The 12,610-nt window shown below is 39.6% G+C and overlaps 1 protein-coding gene across 2 annotated transcripts; it reads right to left on the reverse strand.

The window, feature by feature from the left end:
• Positions 1-59: 59 nt before the first annotated feature.
• Positions 60-12,248, reverse strand: LOC139134861 (F-box/WD repeat-containing protein 7-like). Of its 2 annotated transcripts, XM_070701928.1 has the most exons (12): positions 11,865-12,248; positions 9,982-10,059; positions 8,562-9,613; positions 8,126-8,191; positions 7,597-7,741; positions 6,563-6,717; positions 5,977-6,132; positions 5,480-5,605; positions 4,556-4,734; positions 3,549-3,627; positions 3,185-3,381; positions 60-1,975 (listed from the first exon to the last, which is right to left on the reverse strand). In XM_070701928.1, the coding sequence occupies exons 3-12, from the start codon at positions 9,573-9,575 to the stop codon at positions 1,774-1,776; spliced, it is 2,319 nt and encodes a 772-aa protein (XP_070558029.1). In that variant the 5' UTR covers positions 9,576-9,613; positions 9,982-10,059; positions 11,865-12,248; the 3' UTR covers positions 60-1,773. The 2 variants fall into 2 exon arrangements, with proteins under 2 accessions (XP_070558029.1, XP_070558030.1); XM_070701929.1 differs by lacking the exon at positions 9,982-10,059 and having other exon boundaries at positions 11,865-12,230.
• Between the last annotated feature and the right edge of the window lie 362 nt (positions 12,249-12,610).

The following is a 12,610-nucleotide window of genomic DNA, read 5'->3' on the forward strand; positions in this document are numbered from 1 at the left end:
AACCACTCCTGAGCAATGTCAAGCACACATTGAGTTCAAGAAATGCATCACAAAAGGCATCAGGAGTTGACACACAAAACAAAGTTTTATTTCACGCACAAGAACTGAACAAAATTTACAAATATCCACAACTCCCAAGATTTAATATCTGGAAGTTTTTTTACCTTGCATGTCCTGAAAACTTTTGCTGTCTGTGTGTCAAAATGACATCTGAACGTTTGCTCACCCTATTCCACAGAAATATTTCAATTTACACATGTCAATGTTCTGGTACACATACACACAATACTCCATAATGTTGCTTACTGGTCAAAAAGGAAGGTATCCATAAGACATTTCCCTGTTGTTTTGGAAACTGTTGGCAGTGGAAATGCAAAGACAAACAAAAATCCTGCGATTTGTATGAAATAAATGGATAAATGGGTATCCTCCTTAAAGCAGTTTTGGTTTGTTTTGAAGCGAAAAAATGGGGATCACATGACATTGGAGTTTGGTCCAATGACCTTGACTATGAACCTAACGAAGTTTGACCTTCACTTTGTTAGTTTCACAGTGGTATAGCTATATGCTAATTTGGACATTCTATGTTGATGCAACTGGCACACAGGTCAGCTCTTGTTTGATTGCTTCAATCATTTATGGCACTGTGACTTTTATCCTGTTTGTGAAACAGCTTCTCACACTGCTCCCTAATTCATGTAAACCAGCCAGAAATGCCCAGCGTTGTACCTGCCTACACACAGTGAATATGTGTGTAATTTCCAATTCAATGCTTAAAACTGAATTCATTTCTCAATAAATAATATCCCAAATTGGACACAGTGTGTCGTGTTTGTAGGACTAAATAACTGTAATTTGTACTTCAATAGTCTTCAGGGAGAAGAGTGAGAAAATGTACTTGATTTTTTTGGACATAAAATAGTATCAAAATTTACTGCTCTACTACCTTGAACTCATAAAAACGTGAAACCTGAGGGAACATCGGCCTTAAAGTTCAATCAAAGTGAAATTTGTTTGATTTTTGGTGTAAACTTAATATTTATGAAAACAAAATGGCATTTCAGATTTTATCCGAGTCCAACCAGCATCAAGCATTGTTCAATACACAACACTGTGTAAAAGTTACTCTCAAAACAAAACCAACACTTGATTGGTAGCCATGTCATGAGTCAAAATATTTCAAGCACTGATGTTGGAAGGACGATTTACCACAAAAATTTCACACAAAATTTTTCTCTTTCTTCAAAGTCACCGAGTGTAATCTTGTGTCTTGTTATGTCTCTTCTTGGCTGTGTTTTCCAAAATGGCACACATTAAAACCCAACAAACAATCTGTCCAGTAAAATCCACATTAATGGTAAAACAAGGCACAAAACCTTAAATTGGACATATGACAGCAACTTGAACAAATTCATATCACAGAATGCTACTTCCTTTGTGTACACACACTGAGAATTCAAATAACAGAAATCTCGATACAGACCGTGACAAACTTCACTTATGATAAATGTACATTAAACATTGAACTTTTTCAAATAGCTTTCCATCTTATAAATCTTTTCATAAATCTTTTGTTATAAAGTAAGTAAATTTACAAACTTCAGACACGATTTTTTTTTTCTTCTCAACAAATCAAAGATAATCAGTACAATACATTACAATAAAAACAGCAACAATCGATATAACAGCACAAAGTAGCATCATGTTTTTTTTTTCACTTAGGAATGAAACCAAAAACTGAACAATGCCATCTCCAGTCTGCTCCTGGACTCTTCATATCGAGGTAAAGTCCCACAGTTTCACGGTTTTATCGTATGACCCAGACACTATCATGCTGTCGTTGAACTGCAAGCACGTGACGCCATCGGTGTGGTGTCGCAAGGTGACCAGTCTCTCCCCTGTCTCCAGATTCCAGACTTTCAGAGTTTTGTCATCGGCAGCACTGACTATTCTCCAACTGTCAGCTTGCAAACATCTTCAGGAAGAGAGGAGAAGCAAGAACAAAGGAAAACGGATGGGAAAATCAGTAAGTGAGAAGTTAAAAACTATATTACATTTTTATCAGTATTATGGAGATGCCCTACAGCGGAAGATTTGAAAATACCTGTGTTCTCTGATTTTAAGTTAGTTTGCTAATCCATTCATCAACAGGAGCAATAACGTCTTTACTTGCTGTTAGAAAGATTTTTTGACCAATCACAGTAAGGATAGCTAAACTAACTCCCTTATTACCATGGTGATGTATGTTAAGTATATGTAAGCAGTAAGGCGATTGGTCGCTAGCCCACAAGATAATGGCTGTCAAATACACTGTTCAGCACAAAGCAGCAGGCTTCAATACCTGGTTCTCCCATTACTGTTCACTGACATTGACTGTTCATATGGTGTCAGTCCTTTCGTCTGCCTTGAAAGTTGTGAGTAATTAAGCAATTTGCTTTCAGATTAAGCTGAAAAAACCTGCCCCTTTAATGCCACAAGGGAATATGTTGAGGTTGGTCAAAAATAAACCATCGACTGTCCAGTGTCAATGTAATAAATGCAACCAGCAAACCTGCCTTAAGTTACAGTGCTGATGATTGACATTACATACAATTTCAATTCAATGCTGAATTGCACTATACAAAATATTTATTACATCATACAGCAGGAATGGTTCGATGTTGTCTCTACAGCAAAAGGATATATATACATGAGGTGCAACAAGGGTTTCACACATTCACAAAGCAAAACAACGTGTCCGATATCCTTGAATTGCATGAACGGTGTATCAGCAGACAACAACCCCCAAATGACCCATTAAAAATTACTCATGCATGGTCCAAAGGACAAACAGCACATCTATCAACAGTCAATTAATATCAGATTGTCTTCATACAAGTGATTACAGAAATTCACACAGTAAAGTGTGACAGAAAATTGCTGTACCGGTGATTGGTGTCACTTTTAGCATCGCAAACGACCGCGAATGTCTTCACCATTTCCCATTGACTATTGAAAACCAGTAATGGTGAGGATATTTGTTCCCTTACAAAAAGTTTTTTTTTCAAATTTTGAGTCTATCAACTGATAATTAGAAGAACTGAATATATCAATAAACATTGAGTGACTTCCTGCAGTATAACAAGATAAACATAATTTTCCTGGAAACCATTGCGAAACAAAAATGTTTGTTATCTCTGCTCACCTGACAACACCAGTATGTCCCTCTGAATTAGCCCAGTCTAAGGTACTTGTACATTCTCCCGTATTGATGTCCCAGAACTTGATGTTGCTGTCCAGGGAGCCGCTGATGATCTTCTTGGCATCAAACTGCAAGCACGTCACAGCGTCTTGGTGTCCCTCCAGTGTCATCAGACAGGTGCCAAGTGACAGGTTCCATATCTGCAGAGAGATACAGCATTCTTTGTTATCACTACAATAATCTGTCAATGAAAAAACATCATTTTTCGACTAACTCAGTAACTGTGTCTCTCTGTTTCTATTTCAGAAATGCTGCAGTCACTGTTCCCCAATCAGAGGCATAATTAACAATGAGAAGTGGGACTCACCTTTATGGTTTTGTCACAGCTACCAGACACAATCTTGTCGTCATCAAACTGCAGGCACAGAACTGCCGAAGTGTGGCCTCTGAAAAGTGAATAAATAGATTAAGATCTCATGGCAATGAAATCAGACAGCTGCAAACAAGCTCATTTGGTTAAATTAACCACAGTTTATGTCCGAGGATTTCCGTGATTAGCACAATCGAGTTTTCATAGTCTAGTGAAGGAATTGTAACTACACTGGCAGTGTCACCACAATCTTTAACCCTTTCACCCCCCGTTCCCTGTGTACAGGTCCAAGATCACCATTGATAACAATGGGTTTGGGTGGAACCATGGTGGTGAAGGGGTTAAAGAGCCAGTAGCTGTATCATTTGATGATTTTTTTTTCAGTTTTTGTTTTAATGTACACTACAGTTTCTTGTTCTATTCTTCAAGGCATCTTGCTGTACTCAGTGTTCAGCTTGACAACTCCGCCTGTACATGTGTAAACTGACAATGTTATTGTTGACAAGTGAATTCTGGTCTGGACAAAAATTCAAATATAAACAATAACGATGCATTTTACACGTAGAGATGCTGTGTTGACAGGCTAAATATTGGGAGTTTCACCATGCTTTGGTGAATAGAACAAGAACTTGCAGTTGACATAAAAACAACACACAGAAAAGATCATCCAAGGTAATAGTTACTGTACTAGCCCCTTTAAATTTTGTTTCATATTTTTATGCATCACTGCCAATTTTTACTCTCATCCTGGCCCACACTTTTTCGCAACTGAAATTTTACTATGGTGCTTGAATAGTGTCACCAAGAGGCTGCTGACTGAGTTAATGATGGTCTGACAGACATCATGTTATTGAAATGTAGGGGTGCCATTAAAGTTTACATCAACACTAAGGTAATGACACATAAAGAGTTGAACGATGATATTTTGAAACAAACAGTCTCATCATTAGGTAGGAAGACACAAACATCTTTCACTCTATGCAGCTGCAAACATTGAATCTCACCTGAGTGTGGTTCTACAGCGTCCTGTTCTGATGTCCCAGATTTTCAGCGTCTTGTCATAGGAGCCACTGACGACTTTCTCATCGTCGACTTGAAGACACCTGACTGTGTCTGTGTGGCCTACCATGGTGACCCTGCAAGCGATGCTGGACCAGCTACTCTGCATGGACAAATCCCACACCTTCAAAACAAACCAACCAAAATGAATCAATCAATCTTAAAATGGTAACAGATCCTGCCATGAAAAATAAATGATGTAATCATGTTAAGTTTGTCGATATCATGGCATCTTCTGGCACAGTCTTTCCATAATGGCAAAAATTGATTGTTTTGCCAACATGCACTGAGCATGTCAGATTTATTCATCTGCATGTACCAGATTCTAAGTATCTGTACACTGACAGAGTTACACCAGTAATTTATCGAAAGGATAGTCCAAGTCATTCTTCCCATAATCCCATGCAGGGTCTTCTTTTTGGATTCATAAAATATGGCCCATGAAATATGGGGTAATACATGTATTACTTTTAGAACAGGCATGCCATCTAGTTTCATAAGAATCTTCACTGGGGATGACATGTCACCTCATGCTTTTAGTCAGTCAATTTAGGTTGATTTGAAATAAACTTGGGCAGTACTGTCTATGAAATACTCTATGTAAAATTTGAAAATGCTGCATTATTTTCAATATGCACAGTGTGCAGATTGGTCCGGCAAGTACCAAGGTACTATTTTACATGCACAGTGCTGCATGTATGTGGGTATTTCAAGTCCTGTCCTGCAAATGATAACGCCGGAAGCAAATATGCCTACATAGCTATCATGACAATATTTCAATTATCAAACACTGTACTTAAATGTAATGCTTGATTGGGAGGGCATTGGGACGCCGTATGTTGGGTTAACAACAACAATTTGTCTCTTACCTTTATATTTGCATCAGTTGATCCACTCACTAATCTGTTACCTTCTAAATGCAGACAGCGCACAGTGCCAGAGTGACCAACCAAAGTTAGTACTGACCATGGAGTGTTGGTGCGGATGTTCCACACCTGTAACAAAAACTATCACAATCAGGGTTGACTCATTCCACAGCATCTTCAGTTGTTTCCAGGTGTGAAAAATTGTTTGACCTCTTCCAGGGCGCATTTAACAGAAATATAACGATGATTATTACTGACCATCGATGCTAGATGTACTACTGTTCAGATTGTGAAATTGTCCATGATAAGGTTGTTTGGATGAAGATCCCTGTATATATTTTCAAATTTTCCAAATCCTTTTTTTCAAAGAAATGTGTTCATTAATCTACCCAAGGAAAGTATGGTAATGCATTAACTCCCTCTCAGACCAAGAGGCTGATATGGATGACTGATTCAGAAGCTACCAGAAAATAGGACCTTGTCGGGTTAATTCAAATTACCTTAATCGTTTTATCTGAGGATCCACTGACGATTCTAGTGTCATCAAATTGGACACAGGATATGCCTTGGGTATGGCCTTCAAATGTTCTCACAGTGCAATAGCCGTTCAGCCAATTACGGCGCAGTCTGTACCTCTCTGCAAACACTTGCTTCCACTGAAATATAAAATACATATCAATTACAGCTAACACTGTGTGCAAGACAATGGATCATGGCTATCACTGGGTTGATGACATTAACGCTTATATTCAAAGTTTATGATCCTACATCCAGTGTGTTCATTTCAAGATGGACACCAAACAAACTCACCAGCTATTCACTAATTTGGGCCAGCTTGTATCCCAGTAAAGTTTTTCAAATCCACAAATGGACACACTCACTATGAAGCCCTCCACTTCCCTAGCTGTCTAGTAATGACAATTTTCCACCTACAGTACTAACTGGGACAAAAAAATGTTGAACCCTGAAATCTGAACAAGTCTCAAAGCTTCACTGTTTCATTTTCATACTTGCACACTCGCATGTTTATAGCGATGAAAAATCTATAAACATCTAAGATACCAAGGCAAATAACTTTGCACTTACATGAATGTACGGAGACATGTGGTTGATCATCTGTTTTTGCTCCCCAGCCCTGGACAGCTGATACTTGGGCAGTTTACAAAACAGACGCCATATCGAAGGTTCATTGGCCAATTCATTCCAGCTTCTACTGACTTGAGAGCAGTGACATAAACTCACTGAAAATGGACAAGATCGAGTCAGCTGATCAGTGGTGAGACTTGACACTACTGAGAATGCAGTGGAGACGAGGGTCTGGCAATCACCAACGTGACCTCTGTGACATGGATATTGACATTTGAATTCAACGGGCAAGACAGATGGTGATCTGCTTTCGGTTATGCAGTAAACGATCATCTTAGCATGGAAAAGACGTGGAAGAGAGTACCTTAATCATCAACTACCAAGTGACCAGTCTCATACTAATCCGTGAGAGATGGTCTTGGTTTTGAAATGCCTCTGTGACTCATTGTACTGGTAGCGTATATTGATTGCCAAAGTTCAATTCCATTATGCTTTAACAAAGATTAATCTTCTCTACAAGATACACTGATGATCTATGATGATGATTTGGAATAAACTGCCTGATGACTTGACACTAGAAGTCACCTACATCACGGCACTCTGTGGAATACCCCTAAATAAAGCTACATGCATCATGCTGGCATAATTACTGTATAAATTTAACAGCCTTGAAATGGCATGGTGAGACTCAATATGAGAAAATATCCTGTCTAAGACCATATTAAATGTAACAACAGCAATCTAAACGTGGATGATGCAGGCTAGGAGAAAGAGGCTGAGGACACTTGGATGCTCCTTTATATTTTGTTAATTCAAGTGTAGTGCATATCAAATAGTAATTGTAAGAACAACTAATTACAGCAGCTTGGCCAAAAAATCTTAAAATCATTGTAATTTAATGATAAGGCATGTCACCAAATCAATGGCATTAAAATCATTCAGTACTACTGCATTTTTTTTTCAAAGTTCAAGCCCACATTTCACACAATAGGACAAAGCCTCAGGCAGACAGATCTGTATTAACAGAAACCTACCTGGGTCTAAAAAGGACAAAATGTAGAAAGACAACTGAGTTGGTAGCCATGACAACAGGTCTTGACAGTTGTGGGGACAGGACTTGTGAAGCTGCGTCTCCATAGCAACTGACAGTAAATGCATTTGGGGTAGCTGACATTGACTCTGTTTGCGAAGAAGAAGAAGAAATGGATATTAGGAGGATGACGATCCCTGAAGTAACCGAGTACAAGCATTGGACAGAGAGAAAGGGGAATGCACAGTATTGTTCATTTGTTTATGACAGTTATGTAAGATCTTTTGGTCCATTCATAAGGTTACACAGTCAATCAATACAAACACAGCATCTTCACAATTTTCAGCAAACTCTCCTGAATTTTCAAAATCACTTTAATCTGAGTAAATCAACAAAAAGAATGGAGAAAGGCACTTGAGCAAAAGCACAGAACAGCCTGTTGACCTTTCATGCACGAACCCCTTCCCACATGGCAGTGACTAAGATCCCAATTGCTCTGCATTGCCAGGGGGGTCAGAGCATTTAATGCTTACCAAAAGTTTTTTTAACATGATATTCTTCTGTTGGTCATCAAACTCACCAAACCATTCCATCAGCACCTGCAGGCATGGCAGATAATGCAGGTATTGTTAGCAACATGAGTAACATCCAATGGAAACACCGACCTGTTTGCTTGGGGCAAGCACTCAATGCATTAGGAGATGGGTCTTGTTTTGCATACTCATTTGAGTGTGGACAGGGGCAACTGATAAACACAGTGCGTGTTATCTTTGTAAATTGTACAATAAAGACAGTACCACATCTCAGTGATCATCAACATTGAAAATGAATTTTCCACACTGTATGGCTGAATTTTGAACAAAATTATTATTCAGCAGTGCACACGGGAACACTTTCACAGACACAGCCATGATTCTCAAACGATACATTGTCTGTCCTTGGAAAAGAGCTGGGGAAATAGTGACCTACCTCCATTCTATGCTTGAATGTGGGTCCATCAACGCCGTCATGTGCTTTAGAATGCTTGCAAATCCGTCTCTGGCTGGCCTCTCCCAGCATCTTCTTACATAAAGAGAGGTATCTGCCATGCAAGCAGTGACCGTTACAATCGCAGTGCACGTGAGACAGAGCTGAGGGAAGGCTCAGGCGTGTTCTAGGGATATCAAACTCCCTAGGAATCCTCCCGTCTTTGTTGTCCAGGATGGTGTCTTGACAAGCACTGGTGCATCTGCTTACTAGGTTTCTTCCTTTCATGCTGAGGAGGTTGGAGTTGGACAGATCAAGAGATGCCCTGAGAGGGCAAGTCTTTTTACGTGGCCAGCTGTTGTGGCCGCTTGGACTGGGCTCTCCTAGTCGACAGGAACAGCACGCTGGGCAGTGGCAGCTGTCCCCGTTCGCCGAATCGTCATTGTGTTTTTTACTAGTGCTGGGTGAACCTGATGAACTTGATATGCATGATGAATCTCTCTCTCCGGGAGAGCTGTCCTCGCCGTCCGTGCCACGACTGGCAGATTTTGGACATGTCCTCGCAAATTTGGGGTTTTTACGATTGTACGACATGGGCTCAAGCTGTCTGAACATGGCTCTGATGAGGCTCGGCCTGATGCAGCTCTTGGAATCCACCTCGCTGTTGGGGTAGCAGGGTTCGCACAGCGGGTTCGCCATGAGGTCACCTTCGCTCGACGAACTGCACTCGGACAGAGGCCTGGACATAGCTGGGGAAAAATTGGAAGCTGTCGATGGCAGATCTTGATCGACTTCCATGCACTCGGGGAGTGCAGCGGCACACGCCTCGTCACCCATGGCTGCGTTTTCTGAAGACTGACTGTAGCGGCTGGCTCTTCCTCTTCTCGTCAGCCAGGCCACCTTCTCCCACACGCGAGACCTTCCTTTTGCCCGTTTGGTTGGCGGCTTGGCCCCATCTGAGTCACTGCCTCCTCCACTAGCATAGCCAGCACCATCGCCGTTGTTCTGCGAGTCCATGCCTTTGAGGAATCTAGATTTCACTTACTTGCATGGCTCTAGAGCAGCAAAGAAAAAGACAGTCCATGGTAAAGTCATTAAAGATTTGATGAAGATGAGATTAATCTTGCTTCTTATGTAACTTTCCTTGGTGCTACATGTATCTTTACTAAATACATTATAGTCTATCTCTTCACATTGCAAGGTGACAAATGCGCAGAGACATGGATACATCACACCCACATATGTATGCACACATGTAAACACACATACAAATACATGTAGATGTGTATTAGACACACAGATGAGCTTCACACATGTACATATATGTATGTAGACATGTATGCAAATGTGCACATCCCAGTACAGGTTCTACACCCATCACATCTGCTTATCTACAATATGACCATATTATGTCAATATTCACCTGGGATTCTGTCTGATTGTGTCGTCCTACACTTCATTATGTTGTGAGATAGCGAATATCAACACCCCTGCCACATACCTGTGCCAAAAACAACATGAAAATTTAAAATGTAAATGACACATCCCTTGAAAATCTTGTCAATTTTGCACCGAAAGGTAGCCAGGAACTGTCTTTGAACTCATTTACAAAATTCCAAAGCTACCGGTATCAGTTTTGAAATTAACAGAAAATTATTTTTCACATTTGTCATTTATGGATTAATTCACCAAAAAATTTCACAAAGTTCTGATGGACATATTCATTTAAAATTGGTGACATATTCAATGTCTCCTTCAATGCATGTCATACTGGCATAATATGATATGCACAATATAAAAAGACCATTTTAGATTATCGTAAATTAAGCAGGTATGTGAAATTATCTGCGGCATGTAAAATACTAATTACCAGAAAATATGCTCTACTTTTTAAGATGACAATGCTCTGCATATATAACACATAATTAAATAGATAATTAAGTTTTAATTAAATCAGCATTCCATGGTTTTAATTATATGACAGCATATTTTCTTTGCAGTGGTCTTCACTTTGGACAGTCAGCTTCACATAAAGATAATTTTTCTGGGGAAAAAAGCTTTTACAAATAAAGTGAATTTGTTATACTCAACAAAGTATGGTTATATTTTTGAATATTTTAAAGTGCAGTATACATTGTTTTTGTATTCAATTGTATTTTTAAGGGCAGTGAATTATTCCGTCCTTTTTTACCACTGTCAAAGTTGCAGTGTGTGTAAACTGTTACTCTTTCAAGGATAATTTTCATTCTACCTGTTTCATTTGTCATTACATTGAAAATCAAATTGGCTGATTTGTGCTGGGGCTCACTTCATATCTAATCTGACTATACCCTTGGTAGTGATTATCTGCACAGTCACTCATTTACTCCTCTTGTTTGTAGATTGTTTGTCATATTCTGGTGTCAATTTTCCTGTTTAACTTTCTACTTTCATTTGATTATAGCTGTAGTCTGCATTACTAGACAGCAGACTGATATATTTCACTTTTGACGAATACATACAATATCAGGGTAAACGTTCCAAAATGTGAACTTGATAAGGTGAAGTTTGACCTTGATTGAATGATCTCACCAGGATGTCGTTGATATGATTCACCTGCAACAACATAAGTCAACCCATACATACATAGCTGATGTTCTTTCCGTCAAAATTTTTTTTTGTTACCATGTTGGCCTAGAATTTGCAGAAAGTGTTTAATTTAAGGGACGGCAATATGAGCAAGATTTCTTGATGAGCAAAGCCCATTTTTTAAGTCCATGGTGGCATAAATGTAAGTAATAAAATGAAATGAGACCAGCACAAAGTCAGTCCACCGCATCCACTGCCCCACCAAAAAAACAAAACAACAATACTGTGAGTACATAGAATAATACATCCAATGCAAAACGGGAGTGACGATGACGTCTAAGCATTGGTGGAAGTAGAAGATTCTCCCTCCATGGATTAAAAAAAGTGTCATTGATGTGTGTGTGATTATGATGTGGAGTGTGGAGGACCAAATCAGTCCACTGTGAAGCTAGTATGGTAAAACAGAACAAAAGCGCGGATATGCTCAGGGAATATTTATCTCGAAAGGGTCGGATGGATTTCCTTTACCGTACATCTCCAGCTGGCTTCCTAAGCCGTGGCAATTGACCTGTCCGTGAAGCCACTGATCTGATCTTTCCTTCTCGGCCGATGAACTCGCTCGGCTCGGCCGTGGTAGTTTTCAACACCGAAAATCGTACTAGTACTTCTATCCCCGATGACTTTTATTTTTAATACAGTGGGCACACGGGCAGTCCCACTTCTTTTGCAAAAACTTACCTCTATCAGCAGCCGCTTTCGTCTAGAGCGTAGAAACGTTCACCGATGAATAGATCATTCAATATAGTTAATCAGCGAAAAGGTATGACGAAAACGCTACCTACGTCCCAATCATCGAAATGCAGACGAGACGGTACGCTGCATGCACAGCACTCACTTGGCCTTGACGGATGAATGGTATTTATCGAACCAAATTTCCATCGATCTTCCCTGTGCAGAAACTTGTGAGGTCTACGATGTCGCGAAAGGTAGGAAGTGTAAATATCGAGATAACAGACGACCCTAAATCGGTGTGATTTAGATATGTGTACGATCACAACATCAACATTTGCAATTACACTACAAAACCGGATGGCAGCTCTTGTCTCTGAGGTCAGGTGTGTTGACGTGCGCCCTCACTGGTGACATGCTGTTGCATTACCTGAGCAAACATCGTCTTGATTAAAAAAATTTTTATGTGCAGTGTTATAAATAAATGTGGACTGAATTATCCGTAAATTAGCCACGGTCTCCTTGTAGCAAATCCACGAAATAGCCAACCCTTTCTGTTTAGTGACATAGCAAGAAAGCAATTAAGTTTAATCATGGTCACAAAAAAGTCACAAGCTTTAGAAATCGGTACACTCAGTGTAAAGCAACTTACAATTGTTGCTACTATACATTCAACATTATTAGATGACTCTTACATGCATAGTTAAAAAGCTTTGCTTGCTTGATCTTGTGTCCACTTCTGTTTTTATAACACG

This window comes from Ptychodera flava, chromosome 6 (assembly GCF_041260155.1).
Source record: "Ptychodera flava strain L36383 chromosome 6, AS_Pfla_20210202, whole genome shotgun sequence".
Lineage (NCBI taxonomy): Eukaryota > Metazoa > Hemichordata > Enteropneusta > Ptychoderidae > Ptychodera > Ptychodera flava.